The sequence below is a fragment of the Saimiri boliviensis genome, chromosome 8 (assembly GCF_048565385.1).
Source record: "Saimiri boliviensis isolate mSaiBol1 chromosome 8, mSaiBol1.pri, whole genome shotgun sequence".
In the NCBI taxonomy this organism is placed as follows: domain Eukaryota; kingdom Metazoa; phylum Chordata; class Mammalia; order Primates; family Cebidae; genus Saimiri; species Saimiri boliviensis.
The window spans coordinates 13,226,169-13,247,160 of record NC_133456.1 but is presented as its reverse complement, the minus strand read 5'-3'; the positions used below and the strand labels follow the sequence as shown (position 1 = coordinate 13,247,160).

Sequence of the window (20,992 nt, the reverse complement as noted above, 5' to 3'; positions counted from 1 at the left end):
CTGCCTCAGCCTCCTGAGTAGATGGGATTACAGGCACAAGCCACCATGCCCAGCTAATTTTTTGTGTTTTTAGTAGAGACGGGGTTTCACCATGTTGACCAGGATGGTCTCGATCTCTTGACCTCATGATCCACCCGCCTCGGCCTCCCAAAGTGCTGGGATTACAGGCTTGAGCCACCGCGCCCGGCGATCTCGAACTCTCGACCTCATGATCAGTTTGATCATGTGGCATTTAGCATGAGTGACTCCATTTTGATTTGGTCTGGTTTGCTGGTGCCTACTACAGGAGTTCAGTCCAAACAATGGCTCCCATAATTTTTATTTAACAGCTGTTCCTTCTGTGGTTAGGGGAGTGCTGAGAAAAACGGCAACAGAAAAACTACTCCTGAGTCACATCCTTTTCTTCCTTTATAATAAACCAGTAAATATAAGTAAAGTGTTTCCCTGAACTCTGAGAGCTACTCTAGTGAATCACAGAACCTGAGGAGGGGGTTGTAAGAACCCCTTATTTATAGTCAGCAGATCAGAAGTTGGCCCACCCCAGGACTTTTTTTTTTTTTTTTAAGAGACAGAGTCTGGCTGAGTGCGGTGGCTCACACCTGTAATGCCAGAACTTTGGGAGGCCGAGGTGGGTAGATCACCTGAGGTCAGGACTTCAAGACCAGCCTGGCCAACATGGAGAAACCCCGTCTCTTAAAAAAAAAAAAAAAAAAAGAGAGAGAGAGAGAGTCTTGCTTTGTCACCTAGGCTGGAGTATGGTGGTGCAATCACAGCTCACTGCAGCCTTGACCTGCTGGGCTCAAGCGATCCTCCTATCTTAGCCTCCTTAGCAGCTGTGACTATAGGTATACACCACCACACTTGGCTAATTTTTGTATTTTTTTGTAGAAATGCGGTTTTGTAGTGTTGCCTAAACCGGACTCAAACTTCTGGGCTCAAGAGATCCACCTGCCTAGGCCTCCCAAAGTGGTGGGATTACAGGCATGAGTCATTGCACCCAGCCTGACCAGGCTGGTCTTGGACTCCTAGGCTCAAATGATCCTCCTACCTGGGGCTCCCAAAGTGCTGGGATTACAGGTGTAAGCCATGGCAACCAGGCCCCTGGGACTTTCGACTGGCACCTGAAGTAGGATAGTCTTGTGGGAATAAGCCCTTACCCCATGGGGTTCGTGCTAACTCCAGGACTTGGTATGTGAATTGAATTGCTGGAAATTAGTTGGTGTCAGAATGAGCGAATGATTGTTGGTGTAAAGAACCCCAGACAGTTTGGTATCAGAAAAAAAGACACCAAAGCAGGCCAGTCAGATGATGAGCTCATGGAAGACAAGGCCTTCAATAGCACGAACGGCCTGAGAAATTCAGTGAAGTGTCAGGTAGTTGCTTCCAATGGCACCAAACAGCTTAAAGAAAGAGAATGGCATGAGGAGGTCAAGTTGTTAGCCGCTCGTATCAAGGCACAAACTGAAAACATTTTCAACTCTGCTAAAATGAGCCTCTTGCAGCCATGGGGCTGAGATGGCCCAATATCAAACCTAAGGGCTGATTTTGTGTGTTCCAGATTAAAATGCTGGTTGAGTCACAGCCCCGCTCAGTCTTTTTTTTTTTTTTTTTTCTTTCCTTTATTTATTTATTGATTTATTTATTCTTAAGATGAGGTTTCACCATGATGGCCAGGCTGGTCTTTAACTTCTGACCTCAGGTGATCCACCCACCTCCGCCTCCCAAAGTATTTGGATTACAGGCGTGAGCCATAGCGCCTGGCCTTTTTTTTTTTTTCTTTTTTTTTGAGATGGAGTCGTCCTCTGTCACCCAGGCTGGAGTGCAATTGTGTGATCTTGGCTCACTGCAACCTCCACCTCCAGGTTCAAGCAATTCTCCTGCCTCAGCCTCCTAAGTAGCTGGGATTCCAGGTGTGAGCCACCACATCCAGCTAATTTTCTTTTTTTTTTTTTTTTTTTTTTGAGACAGAGTCTCACTCTGTCACCAGGCGCCAGGCTGGAGTGCAGTGGCACAATCTCGGCTCACTGCAACCTCCGCCTCCTGGGTTCAAGCAATTCTTCCGCCTCAGCCTCCCAAGTAGCTGGGACTACAGGCGCACGCCACCACGCCCAGCTAATTTTTTAATTTTTAGTAGAGATGAGTTTGCCATGTTTGCCATGCTGGTTTCGTACTCCTGACCTCAGGTGATCCGCCTGCCTCAGCCTCTCAAAGTGCTGGGATTATAGACATCAGCCACTGCCCCTGGCCCTAATGAGCATTACATCTTGAACTCACCTTCAACTGCAAACCCCATTCCACAGCTGCTTCCCCACAGCTTCCACATGTCCATAGGTGGCCACTCCAGACCTTGGCATTATCCCTCTCTCACATGCCTTCCTCCAAATTGTCAGCCAAACTTGGCTCTACCTGAAAAGTATATGCAGAATCCAACCGCTTCTAGGCAGCTCTATCAGGAGCTCATTGCTCTCACCTGGATGATTGCAGCAGCCTCCAGACAAGTGACCTGGCTTCCACTCAGCCCCATTCAGATCAGGTTTTGATTCTGTAGCAGCCAGTGGAGTTCTTTTTAAATGTTCATCAGATCAAGTCACCCTGCTCAAAACCCTTTGGCCCCCCATTTCCGAGGCCCCACATATTCTGCACCCCATGACCTCTCTGACCCGGTCTTCATCCTCCTCATCCCTCTTCTCCAGCCCCACCAGCCTCTTCTGTGTTTCTTGAACTCACAGGGCACAGCCACCCTCAGCCTTTGCTTTGGCTGTGGAATGCACCATGGCCTCCTCCAGCCTGTGGTCACCTTCTCAGTGAGGCCTGCTTGCAACCCCTGCCTGTTCCCTCTATCCCGGCACGCTCATACACTCTGTGTTTTACTTACTTGCTTACTGTACCTCCTACCATCAGAACGTCATCTCGCTGACAGCAGGGTCATGCTTACTCCTGTATCCCTACTGCTTGGCACATGGTGGGCACTTGCTAAATGTGCTGAATTGGCCAGATAAGGTGGCTCATGCCTATATTCCCAGCACTTTGTGAGGCCAGGGTGGGAGGATCGCTTGAGGCCGTGGGTTTGTGACCAGCCTGGGCAACAAGGCAAGACCCCCATTACTACAAAACAATTGTTTCAATTAAAAAACAACAACAACAAATCAGACCGGGTGTGGTGGCTCATGCCTGTAATCCCAGCACTTTGGGAGGCCGAGGTAGGTGGATCCCGAGGTTAGGAGATCGAGACCATCCTGGTCAACATGGTGGAAAAAAAATAATAATATAAAAAAAGAAAAAGAAAACAAAAGAGACATGCAGGGTGCCGTGGCTCGAAACTGTAATCCCAACACTTTGGGAGGCTGAGGTTGGCAGATTGGTTGAGCCTAGGAGTTCAAGAGCAGCCTGGACAACATGGCAAAACCCCATCTCTACAAAGAGAGGAAAAAAAAGTAGCCAGTTGTGGTGGTGTGTGCCTATAGTCCTAGCTACTAGGGAGGCTGAGGTGGGAGGATCACCTGAGCTCCAGAGGTTCAGGTCATAGTGAGCTGAGAGCGCATCACTGCACTCTGGCGTGGCGAACAGAATGAAATTGTCTCAAAAAACAAAAATGAAACACAAAAAACTCCCGCAAGTATGAAATTAATGAATGAGGTGGAATAAAGACATCTGAAAGAACTCAGAGGAATTAGATCCCCACCAACCCCAGGCTCTTCGGCGTGCTACAAGGCGCCCTCCCCTGAAAGGCACCATGGACATCATGAAGGAGTTACCCTGAAAGAAGGCAGTTCTTCTCCCAATTCCTCATGATTTCCAGAGCTTTTAACTAGAGGGAGATCTCGGCATGTCTGGAGACCTTTTCATAAAGTCAAGCCCAGAGTGGGAGACTCGCTTATCAAAAGAATTGCTGCTGGGCACGGTGGCTCAAGCCTGTAATCCCAGCACTTTGGGAGGCGGGTGGATCACGAGGTCGAGAGATCGAGACCATCCTGGTCAACATGGTGAAACCCCATCTCTACTAAAAATACTAAAAACTAGCTGGGCACGGTGGCACATGCCTGTAATCCCAGCTACTCAGGAGGCTGAGGCAGGAGAATTGCCTGAACTCAGGAGGCGGAGGTTGCGGTGAGCCGAGATCGTGCCATTGCACTCCAGCCTGGGTAACAAGAGCGAAACTCCGTCTCAAAAAAAAAAAAAAAAAGAATTGCAAGACTGTTATTTTATGTTTCCCAAAATATTGAGAATATGTGCAGGAACAGACTGAAGTCCCAGACCAAGTGGGTAAGTTTATATTGGGCTGAATTTATCAGTATGGGTGCACTTAGCAAGGATTTGGATTCCGTTCACCAGCTCAAGCTGTCAGGGGTTGTTCCCACACCTGTACTTGATGGGCTGAATAAAAACTGGATCTCACTTGATGCAGTTAAGGTGCCAAAAGCTCCCTAGTATAACACAAAGCAAAGAATCCACAGCCGTAAGATGATGTATCCACCAGGCATGGTGGCTCATGCCTGTAATCCCAGCACTTTGGGAGGCTGAGGTGGGCGGATCACCTGAAATCCGGAGTTCAAGACCAGCCTGACCAACATGGAGAAACCCCATTTCTACTAAAAATACAAAATTAGCTTTTGTATTTTTGGTGGCACATACCTGTAATCCCAGCTACTCGGGAGGCTGAGGCAGGAGAATTGCTTGAACCAGGGTGTTGGAGGTTGCAATGAGGAGAGATCGCACCACTGTACTCCAGTCTGGTGACAGAGCAAGACTCTGTCTCAATAAATAAATAAAATTAAATTAAATAAAAAAAATTGGTGGGGGCTGCATAATCAGCACCATAGTCCCTCTTCTCCATAGGTTAGGGATTCTAATGTGAGACACTAGAGTTGAATTGGCTCCTTGATTGCTTTTTTTTTTTTTGAGACAGAGTCTTGCTCTGTCACCCAGACTGGAGTGCAGTGATGCAGTCTTGGCTCACTGCAACCTCCGTCTCCCAGGTTCAAGCAATTCTCCTGCCTCAGCCTCCTGAGTAGCTGAGATTACAGGCATGTGCCACTATACGCGGCTATCTTTTTTTTTTTTTTTTTTTTTTTTTTTTTGTATTTTTAGTAGAGATGGGTTTTCACCATGTTGGCCAGGCTGCTCTCAAACTCCTAACCTCAAATGACCCGCCCGCCTCAGCCTCCCAAGGTGCTGGGATTACAGGCATGAACCACCACACCCAGCCGACTCCTTGACTTCAGTGCAGATACAAGGAGTCTGGGTGACGAGGGTCAAGTAGCAGTGTTGAGCTGCCAGAGGAGAGAGGGGAGCAAAGACTGGGAATGCAGGACTTACAGGTTACCTAAGTGGTCAGACCTGTGGGGCTCTTTAGCAATAGGGACCTGGTCACCAGACCCCTAGCACCAAAACAGATGGAGAGGCCAGTAGAGTCCCACTTATATAACAAAAGAGCGTGTGGTCCACCAACAGAGACTCTACTGTAACAGAGAGGACCCCTCAGCCGGGTGCAATGGCTCACGCCTGTAATCCAAGCACTTTGGAGGCCAAGGCAGGTGGATCACCTGAGGTCAGGAGTTCAAGACCAGCCTGACCAACATGGTGAAACCCTGTTTTAAAAAATAATAATAAAATAATTTAAAAAAACAAACAAACAAACAGAGAGGACCCCTCACAATTTTCTAGATAAAAATCAGTTTACAAACTCATGGGCCCCTGAAGGAGGTGGGGCATGCACCCTTAAGGAGGGCCCTGTAAAAACAGCACAGATGCATCCTGGCATTTTCCTCACAATCTCCCCAAAGTGACCTGTGGCCACTAGCCAGGTGTGACAGATACTACTTGTAGTCTACCTCAAAGGCTTTTTTTTTTTTTGAGACAGAGTTTCGTTCTTGTTACCCAGGCTGGAGTGCAATGGCGCGATCTCGGCTCACTGCAACCTCTGCCTCCTGGGTTCAGGCAATTCTCCTGCCTCAGCCTCCTGAGTAGCTGGGATTACAGGCACGTGCCAGCATGCCCAGCTAATGTTTTTGTATTTTTAGTAGAGATGGGGTTTCACCATGTTGACCAGGATGGTCTCGATCTCCTGACCTTGTGATCCACCCGCCTCGGCTTCCCAAAGTGCTGGGATTACAGGCTTGAGCTACCGCGCCCGGCCACAAAGGCATTTTTCACTTTTTTGTTTTTTGAGACAGAGTCTCACTCTGTCACCCACGCTGGAGTGTGGCAAGATCAGAGCTCATTGCAGCCTCGGCTTTCCAGGCTCAAGCAGTCCTCCCACCTCAGCCTCCCGAGTAACTGAGATTACAGGCATGCACCACCATGTCCAGCTAATTTTTTTATTTTTTGTAGAGACAATGTCTCATTATGCTGCCCAGGCTAATCTCAAATGATTACAGCAATAAGGCATCTATCCTACCTCATTTCCACTTTTTTTTTTGAGACGGAGTCTTACTCTGTCCCCAGACTGGAGTGCAGTGGCATGATCTCAGCTCACTGCAACCTCTGCCTCCTGGGTTCAAGTGATTCCGCCTCAGCCTCCAAAGTAGTTGGGACTACAGGCACGTGCCACCACACCCAGCTAATTTTTATATTTTAAGTAGATTCAGGGTTTCACCATGTTGGCCAGGATGGTCTCCATCTCGACCCCATCATCTGCCCACCTCGGCCTCTCAAAGTGCTGGGATTACAGGCGTGAGTCACCGTGCCTGGCCTCATTTTTCACTTTCAATAAAATAGTTTTGCCGAAACAGTGGTGCATGCTTGTAATCCCAGCTACTCAAGAGGCTGTGGGAGGATCACTTGAAGCTATGAGTACATAACCAGCCTGAGCAACAGAGCAGGGCGTGTTTTTGTTTTTGCTTTCAAAAGAGGGTCTCATTCTGTTGCTCAGGTTGCAGTGGCCTGACCCCGGCTCACTACAACCTCCAAATCCTGGGCTCAAGCAATTCTCTCATCTTAGCCTCCCAAGTGGCTAGAACTGTAGACACGTGACACCACACTTAGTTATTTGAAAACTTTTTTTGTAGAAGTATGATCTCCATATGTTCCCCAGGCTGGTCTCAAACTCCTGGGCTCCTGTAACTCTCCCACCTCGGCCTCTTAAAGTGCTGGGATTATAAGTGTGAACTACTGTGCTCAGTGAAAGACCAGGTTTTTATAAAAATACAATAAAATAAATTAAAATAGTTTTGTTTAAACAATAATGTACTCAATAATGATCAGTCTGAACCAAACATGGGAACAGTCTTCTCTGCAAGTAAAAAGTATTAGATATATATTTATAAATATAAATCAAAGATTGCTGAAACCTATGTCTTTGCAATAATATTTTATTCTATCCAAATATTATTTGGATAGAATATCTGATCCTTTCAAGCTCATTCTTTTTTTTTTTTTTTTTTTTTTTAATTTTTTATTTAAAAAGGTGGAGTCTTGCACTGTCACCTCGGCTGGAGTGCAATGGCGCCATCTCAGCTCACTGCAACCTCCGCCTCCCAGGTTCATGCAATTCTCCTGCCTCAGCCTCCCAAGTAGTTGGGATTATAGGCACACACCACCATACCCGGCTAATTTATTTTGTATTTTTAGTAGAGACAGGGTTTCACTATGTTGGCCAGACTTGTGTAGAACTTCTGATATCATGATCCATCCTCCTCACCCTCCCAAAGTGCTGGGATTACAGGTGTGAGCCACTGCACCCGGCTCAAGCTCATTCTTGTTGATATAAGAAAACATGGCCAGGCACAGTGGCTCATACCTGTAATCCCAGTGCTTTGGAAGGCCGAGGTGGGTGGATCACCTGAGGTCAGGAGTTTGAGACCAGCCTGACCAACATGGAGAAATCCTGTTTCTACTAAAAATACAAAATTAGGCTGGGCGTGGTGGCTCATGCCTGAAATCCAAGCACTTTGGAGGCCAAGGCCGATGGATCACCTGAGGTCGTGAGTTCAAGACCAGCATGACCAACATGGTGAAACTCTGTCTTAAAAATATATATATGAAAAAAAAAATACAAAATTAGCCAGGTGTGGTGGCACATGCCTGTAATCCCAGCTACTTGGGAGGCTGAGGCAGGAGAATCGCCTGAACCTGGGAGGCAGAGGTTAAGGTGAACTGAGACTGCACCATTGCACTCCAGCGTGGGCAACAAGAGTGAAAATTCATCTCAAAAAAAAAAAAAAAAAAAAAAAAAAAAGGCCGGGTGTGGTGGCTCACGCCTGTAATCCCAACACTTTGGGAGGTTGGGGTGGGTGGATCACCTGAGGTCGGGAGTTTGAGACCAGCCTGGCCAATATGGAGAAACCCTATCTCTACTAAATATACAAATATAGCTGGGCATGATGGCATGCGCCTATAGTCCCAGCTACTTGGGAGGGTGAGGCAGGAGAATCACTTGAACCCGGGAGACAGAGGTTGCAGTGAGCCAAGATTTCGCTATTGCACTCCAGCCTGGGCAATAAGAGCAAAATTCCGTCTAAAAAAAAAAAAACAACAACAACAAAAAAAAACCTGTGACCCTATATGATGGCTATTATTTCCCAGTAACCCAAAACACTACAAAATTCCTCTACATAATAATCTAATTGCCCTTTCTAGGTTATGGTAGAACACTGGACCTGAAGGAAAATTCCTATACAGTTATATTTCATTCCTTTTGTTTTCTACTAAAATCTTCAAAACTTTCTTCAAAAAGTGCTGAGAAGCCTCAAAGGAGGTCAGGTGTCCGCCCTAGGAACTCAGTACCCAGACACAGGTGAGGACCCCGGAGCTTCCCCCAAGCTCCCGCCGGGCGGAGGTTAGTCACCACCTGAGTCCTGTAGAGCTGCCTCTCCCCCAGACTCCTTGGCATAGCTGGAGAAGGCAGAAACATAGCTGCTGGCTACCCTAAACCACCCAGAAGTGGCCCAGTCACAGACATCCTCTGCCCTGACACACTGAGAGCAGCACAGGTGGGCACCCGGCCATGCCCAGCCCTATCTTGTCTACAGAGGAGATCCCAACAGCCCGCTTCCCAGAAACCCAGCCCCAGGGCAGGAAGTATGAACAGTCCATGACATTCTAAGGCATGGGAAGGGAACACCCTGCCCATTGTCTCCACCTTCCCCACCCACCCCAGATGCAGGTGACAAAGAAAATACCAGAACACTGGTGAGCATGGCCTCATGCAGCCACTCCATCCTCCACCCAGTACCAAGCCCCTTCCCCAAGGATGCTGCAGCCGGAGCCCACATTCCTAGGGACCTCGGAATCCCTCCCTTAACAGTGCTCCACTCCAGCTGCACTGCCCCCTCCACATCTGCCTCTTGTTCAGGGGCAGGGGCCCTGTACCCCAGGTCAGCCCAGGGAAGACCCTGGCCCCTGCCCACATGTGCCAGGCCAGGGCTCACTCCAGGGCAGTGCGATTCCTTTTTTTTTTTTTTTTTTTTTTTTTTTGAGACGAAGTCTCACTCTGTCGCCGAGGCTGGAGTGCAGTGGCATGATCTTGGCTCACTGCATCCTCCACCTCCCAGGTTGAGGCAATTCTCCTGGCTCAGCCTCCTGAGTAGTTGGGATTACAGACATGTGCCACCATGCCCAGCTAATTTTTTGTATTTTTAGTAGAGACGGGGTTTCACCATGTTGGTCAGCCTGGTCTCGAACTCCTGACCTCCTGATCCACCCACCTCAGCCTCTCAAAGTGCTGGGATTACAGGCATGAGCCACCTCATGTGGCCACGATTCCTCTTCAGTGAGGCATGAACATGAGGGTGGAAGCTGAACCAAGGATCCCAACACAGACCTACGAGGAGGACCACAGCACCGAGTGTCAACAGAACAGGCCAGAAAAAACCCTTCACAGATGGAGAACTGGCTACAAGATACAACCTGATATGATTCTTTTTTAAAAAGTATTTATTGCAAAGATGCTGGACACAGTGTTGCATGTGGCTGAGATCCAATACCATCCATTCTGGGGACCTTGGGAAAATGTCTGCAACATGGGCTTGTCAGCCAGCATGGCTGAAACGTGGCAGCCAATCAGGCACGTCACAGCATATGTGGAGACTGTGCCAGGGCCGACCCTCACTCATGCCCGATCCCTGGACTTCCCTCTGCCCTGTCCCCAGTCCTTATAATGCATCCAGTCCAGCAGCTCCTAACTCCCCTCTGTACACAGAGAGAAAAGGCCTCAGTGGTCTCACCTCAGGTGACATCCAGACGTACATGTCCTATTGCAGACCAAGGGGACCCACTATGCCTAACAAGTGAGTGCGCCCAGGTGACAAAAGTCACCAAAACTCCCCCTGACACAGAAGCAAAGGCTGCAGTCCCCCTCCCCCCAAGGCAGTGGGCTCTGGGTCTAAAGCACTTAGGGCTCTGACAGATGAGTCTGGAAGGAGGATCCCGCCCCTGCTCCACCTTGGACATCTCTCAGCAGAGCAGCACACAAGGATGACAGACCACCAGCCGGGGCCAGGGACACTAACTTCTCTCAGGGGCAGGTGGTATCTGGAGGCTGCAAAGCCCTGGGAGCTGGAAAGATGAGCTGCCCTCCAGACACAGGCCAGGAAAAGCTCCAGACACAAAGGACTTGGGATCCAGGGCCTGACTTCTCCAAAGTCGACCTGTGGACAGCAGGGCACCTGACTACAAGTCCAGACACTTTCTGACCCAGCCCCACAACTTGCCAGCCAGTCTGTTTGCCAGCTGTAAAATGCAGCCAAAACCCATTGCCCAGGCTGCCTCTCTGGGACAAAAAGAACTCAGGGGCATGACAGACACTGGACTTCACAAGGCCATTTTTCAGTAGACTTATGTGCACGTGAATGGAAGGTCGTGCTGTGGCTGGAAAAGTCCTCCCTTGCCCAGGGACTGCCTGTGGTTCTGCCTCCTCCTTTCCTCAGGCCCACAGGCAGAAGTCAACAAACACCAGAAAAGGTTTTACAGGACCATAGCAAGTGTTTCTGAATCATTCATGGCAAATGCATGTCTCTGCCACCAGCAGACATTCCCATGTGGACACAGGCAGCAGCAGGCGAGAGGCCGCCTCCCCACCGGCTGCCAGCGTGCACAGCCAGGGAAGGGGAGAGGGGACGGCAGCCTCTCCCTCGAGCACTTCGGTGTGTGCACCAGGAAGGTAACTCGGACCCCTGCCCTGTCTTGAGGTGGTTTCACTGTGAGAGCAGGCCTGAAGGGGCGCACGGCCACCAGCTCCCACAAGCACACTGGTGCATGCACAACTGGGGAGGGCGACCACCATCGCCCCCTGCCCGCACATTTCTGTGCATCCCAGTGTGCCGAAGCAAGCGCATTGCTTTCATGAATGCCCACAAATAAGGGTGACATGGGTAGATGGGCCTGGCCAGTGGCTGCCCAGGAAGCATCTGCTGTGCCTAGGGCTCTGGTTTCTGGTAGGTAAGGATGGGAAGGGCTCTCCCTCTCACCAGAGGCAGCAGAAGCTCAGGGCTCCATGAAGATCTGGCCTCTGGCTCAGGAAATGGCCAAAGAGAGGATAGTAGAGGCCCTGCTGAGAGTCACCAGGTCCACGCCAGGCAGCTGGGCCACAGTAGGCACATCACAGCAAACACTTGCCTTCACATTGTAGGGTTTCACGCTTCACAAAGCCAGCTGGGCTGGCGAGAGAGAACACCTAAGAGCTGCACCGTAAGAACCTGGTGCTGGGCAACTTCCAAGCAGCCCGTGCAGATGCAGTCTGGTCAGGTGACTCCAGCAGCAGGTAGGAACCATGCACAAACTTGTCGCTGACTGTCAGCAAAGAGCCAGGTGGTCTGGGGTGGGGGTTCTGGGTTCCCAACCATGTGTGGCTTCAAGAATATCCCTGCATGGTGACTGTTACACAGACTGGTGGGCCTGGAATGACCCCCTCTGCAGAGACCAGTGCCTGCCTGGTCGTCACAGTGGATGAACATGGTCACTGGTGAGCAGGGACCGTGACAAGGGCTTCCTCTGGAGGTCTCGAGATGTCCACATTCTGTACAATAAAAACACAGAGCATTCACTCCATGGCACAAATAGATGAGACGCCTGCTGTCTGCCTTCCTCATCACTGTAGCCCATCAGGCTTCACTTTCTCACTGTAGCAGCCCTGGCCGCAAGACTCTAGACCACAAGCTTCCCTAAGAACACAGGGCCAAGAGCTTCGTGCCACACAGCGAGTGGATGGAAACTAATGCAAAGGTGGGGTGGAGGATGCCACCTCATTTCCTGCTCCACTGCAGCCAGGTCAGGCAATATCCCAAGCAAGGCAGCCTCCACCTCCTATCTCAGGGCTAGGTCGATTGAGGAGGAACCCCTGGCTTGGGAATCTTATCCTCATCTGTGGGGCAGGGAAGGGGTTCAGCTCCTGGGGTCGCCTCCTTCCTGGCTTAGAGTATTGGCACACAGGTGGCAGAGGTAGCCCCAGAAGCCCAAAGACATTTCCTGGTCTACAGCCTGTTCTGTTCCCCTAGCACTGGGGCACAAGGCTTCCTGAAGCCCTCAGCTGTAGACAGCCCACACCAAACTACAGAGCTCAGTTCCATCCTTGGCCAGTTGGGCTCAAGGTGTCTCAGGCCTAAGGAATAGGGAACCTGAAACTTCCCTCAGCTCTCTGAGGCCACCCTATATACCCCTGAGCCTGGCGACCCATCCTCCCAGCTGTGGGCCCCAGAATCATCACATGCAGGAGCAGGTCACTGATGACCTGAGCTGCTGCCCCATGCAACATGACATGCCCAGATCTGCAGGGAGAGACACGTGGCTCCCGTGGCCCACAGCGTGGGCTCATAGGACCGGCCCCTGGAATTGTAGGGGCAGGTATAATTCTTATTGCTGGGCAGGCTTCCTGAGGCCCCCCTATTTCACCACAGCCTGCCCCAACTGGATGGGCCAGAAGCCCCTGGGATCCTGTCTACCTGAAAGGGAGCTACCCAGGAACCTGGGGTTAGCAGCAGTTTGCCTCTCAGAAGCACCCACCCAGAGTGGGCAGAGTGACTGCCAGCCACATTATGGTGATGGACTGGCAGGGTCAGCTCCCAAGGGCTGCCAGGCCTAGGGGCCTCTCTTACCACCACCCTGTCAGCACTGGGGGCCCAATGCCATCTGGGCTTTCCTTGGCACAAAGGATGCCAGTGGGAGAGGCCTTCCCCTGTGACTTGCGGGTGCCAAATTGGGCCTGGGCTAAACTTGGCCAAGGCATGCACGAACTCTCAGAGCAATGGGAAGAGAGGCTTGCAGGGTAACTGGTCCTGCTTGGGGGCAGTGGTGTTGGGAAGGGACAGGACACTTCTACACACTTGTGCTGTGGGCTCCAAGGCCAGACGTCCTGGTCCAGCCCAAGGCCTGCATCCTTAGCAGGGACCTAGAGCCCAGGCAGGCCCCATCATGAATGGCAACGGGCATGACTGAGTCCCAAGAGCCTTCTCTGTGCAGTGGACTCCAGGAACTGGGACCAGGGCTCCCAGAAGTGTAGTGGCCCCAGTGGGAGAGGGAGCCAACATGGTGGAGGGACCCCACATGGGACCAAGAGCGGTCCTGGGCTCCACTCTGAGGAGCTTCTACCTTATACAAAGCACTTGAGGAGAATAGGTGGTGACCTGCTCTTCTGGACCAAGGCCTCCACCCCATGCTCAGGCCCCTTTAGCATCTGCGTGGTCCTTTCCCCAAAAGCATGATCCCATTTTAATCTTTAAAGGTGCTGGGGTTAGAAAAGGGGCTCATGAGGCCTCAGCTACAGGGATGGGGAGAGGGGAGAGTGTCCACCGGCCCTCTGAAGGCCAGAAGCCTCATTCTCAGCCTCCAGCCTCTTTCCCCACTAAGCCCAAGGGCCCCCTTGACTCAGACCTCCAAGGAGCTGCTGGGGAGCCTTGTGGCTCCTCAAGTCCTGGGGGTCCAACCACACCCAAGCTCCGCACTCCTGCACCTGGTGGCCCAGCATCAGGGATTTCCCCATTCCCAGGGCAAATGCCTTGGGAAGGCCTGATGCAGGCCCCACCCAGAGCCAGGGCCCTGCCCTGCTGATAGGACAACAGTCTTGGCAGAAGACTCATGCTCCCTCTGGCAGGTGCCCCAGCTGGGCCTGGCCCTGGAAGGTGTGCCACCTGGACACCCCCACATCAGGAACACCCCACCACCCCAGCAGTGACCCCAGTGCTACCTGAGGCCTGTCCCGGTGTGTGTTCACAGCTGCCACGTTCAGGAATATGGACTCCACTTTACAACCTGCCAAAGGGAAGGTGCAAATCCAGCCTCACTCCTGAAAGGCAGCTGAGCCGCAGAAGCTAGAAACTTCTCTTGGAGGGGGTCTGAGCAGCCACCTCAGCCTCACTCTAGTTCTTCCACTTTAGGCAGTTCTGGGGAGCCCCGGGAGGAAGGATGAGGCACGCTGTCAGACCCATGCTTATCCACATGTGACGACCCAGACAGGGCCACACAGAGGCCCCAGGCTCCCCAACCCCGGGACCAAAAGGGATCAGGGGAGCAGCAGGCCTAAGCTGAGGTCACTGACTCTCACCATCTTCAGAGCCCCTAAACCACCCACATCCCAACTCTACCATGCAAGACCCAATCAACCGTGTGCCAGGTGCACAGTGCAATGGGGAACAAGGGCATTTTCACACACTGGAGTGACATTGGCTGCCACTGGGCTTCACAGCCATTCCCGCAAGAGCACCTATGTTAAAGGTGAGTAGCTGGCCAGGCGCGGTGGCTCACGCCTGTAATCTCAGCACTTTGGGAGGCCGAGGCGGGTGGATCACGAGGTCAAGAGATCGAGGCCATCCTGGTCAACACGGTGAAACCCCATCTCTACTAAAAATACAAAAATTAGCTGGGCATGGTGGCGCATGCCTGTAATCCCAGCTACTCAGGAGGCTGAGGCAGGAGAATTGCCTGAACCCAGGAGGCGGAGGTTGCGGTGAGCCGAGATCGCGCCATTGCACTCCAGCCTGGGTAACAAGACTGAAACTCCGCTCAAAAAAAAAAAAAAAAAGGTGAGGAGCTAAGACCCAAGAGATGAAGAAGTTGTCTAAGGTCTCTGCTGGTATGGCAAGAGGCAGGGGTGGGACTCACATTGCCCTGCACCCAGAATCATTAAAAGTCCAGTCCTGGGGACCACGGGGCATTGTGGGAATTTGGAAAAATCAGTAGAAAAGCCCCTCATCCAGGCAGGCAATGGTTAAGCAAAGTCACTGGGGAGGCCTTCAGTGGCCATATAAACTTTTTTACAACAAACTTTTTATTTTATTTTAAGTGCTGGGATTACAGGCATGAGCCACCGTGCCCAGCCCAACAAATTTTTAAAAGCAAATTAGGGCCAGGCATGGTGGCTCATGTCTATAATCCCAGCACTTTGGGAGGCCGAGGCAGGTAGATCACCTGAGGTCAGGAGATAGGACCAGCCTGGACAATATAGTAAAACCTGTCTCTACTAAAAATAGAAAAATTAGCTGGGCGTGGTGGTGGGTGCTTATAATCCCAGCTACTGGAGAGGTTGAGGCAAGAGAATCACTTGAACCCAGGAGGTGGAGGTTGCAGTGAGCCAAGATCACACCATTGCACTCCAGCCTGGGCAACAGAGTGAGACTCCATCTCAAAGAAAAAAAAGCAAATTGGGAAAGGTAGTGTGGTAGGGGGTGGAGGAATGGGCTCCTAACACAATTTTTAAGGAATTCAGAGAAAATCGTGGAACTGTGCAGAGGTCATGGTTACCCATGGTCAACATGCAGGAAGCTTCCTTACCGTATGCCACAGGGGTCAGCTTCAGGACTGTGTGCAGCGGACACTTGAGATAGGGCAGCTGTTCTGTAGACACACAGGGGCATGGTTAGCACATCAGAAATGCTGGGTGACAGTGCCTCCCTTCTCACACAACCCTCCCACCTCTCCTGGGGTACGGCCGCACCTGCTGCCTTGTCGAGGAAGTAGGCCAGCAGACAGCGCATCACAGCCTGGTGGCAGATGACCAGCACATTCTCTTGCCTCTCCAGCTCCATGATGACAGGCTCCAGTCTCTGGACCAGGTCCTCGTAGGACTACAAGGGCAAGCAGGAAGGTGTCCCTCAGGCCCAGCTTCAGGGGAAGGACAGACATATCCTGGACACTGGGCCACCTTCCACTCCTGCAGCTGTTCACCATTCTGGGAAGCTGTGGCTGGGCCCCCTCCAGCCTGGCCTTCTCAGGGCATGGAGGTGGGCAGCTGAGGAAAGGGGCCACCTCTCCCATCCCAGGGCCAGGTCCTGGTAGGACTAAGAGTGCAGAGCTAGACCTTAAGGCTCCATCCCAGGGTCCACCTCAGTGCCCACTAACGGGGCTCTGCACTGAATCCTCAGCTATGGAACTCATGTGACTGGTGGAGAAGACTCTGCCCGCTTCCAGCCCACAGCAAACAGAGTGCACCACCAAGAGCACCAGGGAAGAGATGAAAGTCCTGGAACTTCCTGGATGTAACTCATCAGGAACAGCTGGGGTCCCCAGGAACTATCCTCAGTCTACTTGCCCAGTATCTTCCCCATGCCTGCCATGATATATGGTTTGGGCCCCTGAGGGGCCTCTTGCCCTGGTAGGCTTGGAGATTTTCATCAGTTTCATCCTTCTGCACACAATGAGTGGTCCTTCAAAAATGGCCTCCAGTAGTTATAACTGAATGTGCCCTAAGCTTTGATTAGCAAGCAAGAATGACATGCTGGCCAGGCGTGGTGGCTCACACTTGTAATCCCAGCACTTTGAGAGGCTGAGGTGGGTGGATCACCTGAGGTCAGGAGCTCGAGACCAGGCTGACCAATATGGTGAAACCTCATCTTTAAAAAAAGAAAAAAAAAAAAAAACACTTAAAAAAAGAAAAGAAAAAAAAAGAATGACACGCTGATTTGTGCTGGCTTCTGGTATAGTCCTGGGAAAATCCTAGATCAATTAGACGGAGTTTCGCTCTTGTTACCCAGGCTGGAGTGCAATGGTGCGATCTCGGCTCACCACAACCTCCGCCTCCTGGGTTCAGGCAATTCTCCTGCCTCAGCCTCCTGAGTAGCTGGGATTACAGGCACACGCCACCATGCCCAGCTAATTTTTTGTATTTGTGTGTGTGTGTGTGTGTGTGTGTGTGAGACGGAGTTTCGCTCTTGTTATCCAGGCTGGAGTGCAATGGCGCGATCTCAGCTCACCGCAATCTCCGCCCCCTGGGTTCAGGCAATTCTCCTGCCTCAGCCTCCTGAGTAGCTGGGTTTACAGGCATGTGCCACCATACCCAGCTAATTTTTTGTATTTTTAGTAGAGACGGGGTTTCACCACGTTGACTGGGATGGTCTCGATCTCTTGACCTTGTGATCCGCCCGCCTCAGCCTCCCAAAGTGCTGGGATTACAGGCTTGAGCCACCGTGCCCAGCTAATTTTTTGTATTTTTAGTAGAGACGGGGTTTCACCATGTTGACCAGGATGGTCTTGATCTCCTGACCTTGTGATCCACCCACCTTGGCCTCCCAAAGTGCTGGGATTACAGGCTTGAGCCACCACGCCTGGCCTTTTTTAAAATTTTTTTTTTTTTTTGAGAAAAATAATAATAAGAAAAAGAATAAAGAAGAGGAAGAAAGAGAAAGAGGAAGAAGGAGAGAGAATGGGAGTATTGCTTTGCTGCCCGGGCTAGAATGCAGTCTAAATATGGGTATGCCTATAATTGTCCTTAATAATGGAGACATGAAAGAAAATAAGGGAAGAGAGTAACAAACAAGGAGCCAACCAACATTTCGTTTAAACTTCTAAGTTGATATGATGTGGTACTGATAAGAGTGTATATTTTGTGTAAAGTGGAGAGTTCTATAAATGTTAATTACGTTTACTTGTTCCAGATCTGAGTTCAAGTCCTGGATATCATTGTTAATTTTCTGTCTCATTGATCTGTCTAATATTAATGTTGAAGTCTCCCACTATTATTGTGTGGGAGTCTAAGTCTCTTTATAAGTCTTGTATGTCTGGGTATTCCTGTATTGGGTGCGTGTATATTTAGGACCTTTAACTCTTCTTGTTATTGCATTAATTCTTTTATCACTATATAATGTCCTTCTTTGCTTCTTTTGATCTTTGTTGCTTTAAATACTATTTTATCAGAGACAAAAATTGTAACTTCTGCTTTTTATTTATTTATTTTTGCTCTCTGGTTGGTTGGTAAGTCTCTCTCCATCCTTTGTTTTGAGTCTTTGTGTATCCTTGAATGTGAGATGGGTCTGGATGCAGCATACAGTTTTAGTTTTTTGTCCAAATTGCCTGTCTTTGAATTGAGGAATTTAGTCAATTTAAATTTAGAATTAATAATGATATATGTGAGTTTAATACTGTCATTTAATCTTAGCTGGCTATTTTGCCCATTAGTTGATGTAAATTCTTCATTATATTGATGTTTTTTACTTTTTGGTATTTTTTAGAAAGGCTGATACTGTTTGTTCCTTTCTATGTGTAGTGGTTCTTTCAGAAGCTCTTGTAAAGCAGGCCTGGTGGTGATGAATTCTCTGAGTGCTTGCTTGTTCACAAAAAACTTTATTTTTCCTTCACTTATGAAACTTAGTTTGGCTGGATGTAAAATTCTTGGTTGAAAATTCTTTTCTTTAAGGATGTTGAATATTGGTCCCCACTCTCTTCTGGCTTGTAGGGTTTCTGCTGAGAGATCTGCTGTGAGTCTGATAGGCTTCCCTTTGTGGGTAACCTGACCTTTCTCTCTGGCTGCCCTTAGTATTTTCTCCTTCATTTCAACCCTGGTGAGTCTGACGATTATGTGCCTTGGGGTTGCTCTTCTTGTGGAATATCTTTGTGGTGTTCTCTGTATTACCTGGAGCTGAATATTATCCTGCTTTACTAAGTTGGGAAAATTTTCCTGAATAATATCCTGAAGCATATTTTCCAGCTTGGATTCATTCTCTTCGTCACATTCAGGTACACCTATCAAGCGCAGATTAGGTCTTTTCACATAGTCCCATATTTCTTGGAGACTTTGCTTATTCCTTTTTATCCTTTTTTCTCTAATCTTGTCTTCTTGTTTTACTTCATTGAGTTGGTCTTCGACCTCTGATATCCTTTCTTCTGCTTGATCAATTCGGCTGTTAAAACTTGTGCATACTTCACGTAGTTCTCGTATTGTGTTTTTCAGCTCCATCAATTCACTTATTTTCCTCTCTAAATTTTGTATTCTTGTTGACATTTCGTCAAACCTTTTTTCAAAGTTCTTAGTTTCTTTAGATTGTGTTAGCACAAGTTCTTTTAATTCACAGGAGTTTCTTATCATCCACGTTTTGAAGCCTGCTTCTGTAATTGGAACACACTCGTTCTCCATCAAGCCTTGTTTCGTTGCTGATGAGGAACTGGGATCCCCTGCTGAGGGAGAGGCGTTCTGATCTTGGGTATTCTCAGCCTTTTTTGGCTGTTTTCTTCCCTTCGTTGTAGATTTATCCATCTGTGGTCTTTATAATTACCGTCTTTGTAATTGGGTTTCTGAGTGGACGTCCAACTTATTGATTCTCAGCGCCAAAATCTGAGAATCCCACTGCGCCGACCAAATCAGCGGCGTTAAGATTGATGGTGCCTTTCTGACTCTGCACCAAGAACCGACGCTCCGAGGCGCCGGCAAAACCGCCTCGCCGGTCACAAGAGTCGCGCTGGCGACCCGTGGGGTTCCTCCGCTGGGAATCTCCCGGTGCGTGAGCAACAAGAATTCATGTGAAGGTGTGGCGTCCTCTCGTTCTTTGCGTTTTCACTGGGAGCTACAATCCCGAGCTGCTAGTGATCAGCCGTCTTGGATCTCTCTCCCCTTTTTAAAAATTTTTTAAAAATTCGTTAACTTGGCCGGGCGCGGTGGCTCACGCCTGTAATCCCAGCACTTTGGGAGGCCGAGGTGGGTGGATCACGAGGTCAAGAGATCGAGACCATCCTGGTCAACATGGTGAAACACCGTCTCTACTAAAAATACAAAAAATTAGCTGGGCATGGTGGCGCATGCCTGTAATCCCAGCTACTCAGGAGGCTGAGACAGGAGAATCACTTGAATCCGGAAGGCGGAGGTTGCAGTGAGCTGAGATGGCGCCATTGCACTCCAGCCTGGGTAACAAGAGTGAAACTCTGCCTCAAAAAAAAAAAAAAAAAAAAAAAAATTCGTTAACTTAAAAAAAAAAAAAGATGGGGTTTCACCATGTTGGTCAGGCTGGTCTTGAACTCCTGACCTCAGGTGATCCGCCCGCCTTGGCCTCCAAAGTGCTTGGATTACAGGGGTGAGCCACCATGCCCGGCTAATCAATTCTTTTGCTAACATGAATTTTTCAACCAATTCTCCTCCCTGTATTCTCAAGTTTGAGCAGCCAGCTGCTTTGTTTTTTCCTGACCGTTATCCAGGTTGGTTCTAAATCTGAACTTGGCCTTACAACATGATGTGGGGAATAGTGAATGTTCCCAAGAGCTATACTATCCTGAGGATGATACAGTATAGGGGCCTGTGAGCCTGGCTTCTGGGTGGAGGTGTTTCTACATGTGTACATGTATGTGTATATATGTGTGTTGATGGGGGGGTATTTTTATTTGGCCCCTGCCCCAGGCCACCTCCTGGAAGTGGAAGAAGATGCCTCAGTCAAAAGTGACCCTGAGTTTCTGACCTGGGGCCTGGGCTGACCTGTGTCAGAGAAGGTGACAAGTGCAGTGGCTTGCAGTAGCCACAGCTCATGTGTGGAAGGTCTCCCTGGGTCTGGTGCCAGGGCTGCGGGTGGTGCCTGGAGCCACAGGGAGGACAGGATGGGCTCGGCCTGTGACAAGAGGAAGCATCTAAAGGAAGGGTGAGGCCTGACACAGGAACACGAGCGAGCTGAAACCCTAGTCCCAGTCTTCATGGTGTCTCCAACTCCCCAGCCATTTGAGCACCCTGGAGAGGGCCAACAACTCCCTAGGAAAGGAGCTGGCCTGGGAATGCCAAGGGACCGTGCACTGTCTACGGGGTTCCCAGGAAAGCCTAACCCCACAGACCCCTCACCTCAGGCCCTGCCCTTCCAAATTCTCCACCCCCAGGAAG

At 49.9% G+C, this 20,992-nt stretch overlaps 1 protein-coding gene across 3 annotated transcripts in view; it reads right to left on the bottom strand.

The window, feature by feature from the left end:
• Positions 1 to 9,850: 9,850 nt before the first annotated feature.
• PFKFB4 (6-phosphofructo-2-kinase/fructose-2,6-biphosphatase 4) overlaps positions 9,851 to 20,992 on the bottom strand; it is a 56,202-nt gene continuing 45,060 nt past the window's right edge. For all 3 annotated transcript variants that reach the window (XM_003926306.4, XM_010337067.3, XM_003926303.4), the window contains exons 11-14: positions 15,863 to 15,992; positions 15,700 to 15,762; positions 14,117 to 14,181; positions 9,851 to 11,953 (exon numbers count right to left, since the gene is read on the bottom strand). In XM_003926306.4, the coding sequence (XP_003926355.1) occupies positions 11,894 to 11,953; positions 14,117 to 14,181; positions 15,700 to 15,762; positions 15,863 to 15,992 (318 nt within the window). In that variant the 3' untranslated portion in view covers positions 9,851 to 11,893. The remainder of the gene's footprint in view (positions 11,954 to 14,116; positions 14,182 to 15,699; positions 15,763 to 15,862; positions 15,993 to 20,992) is intronic.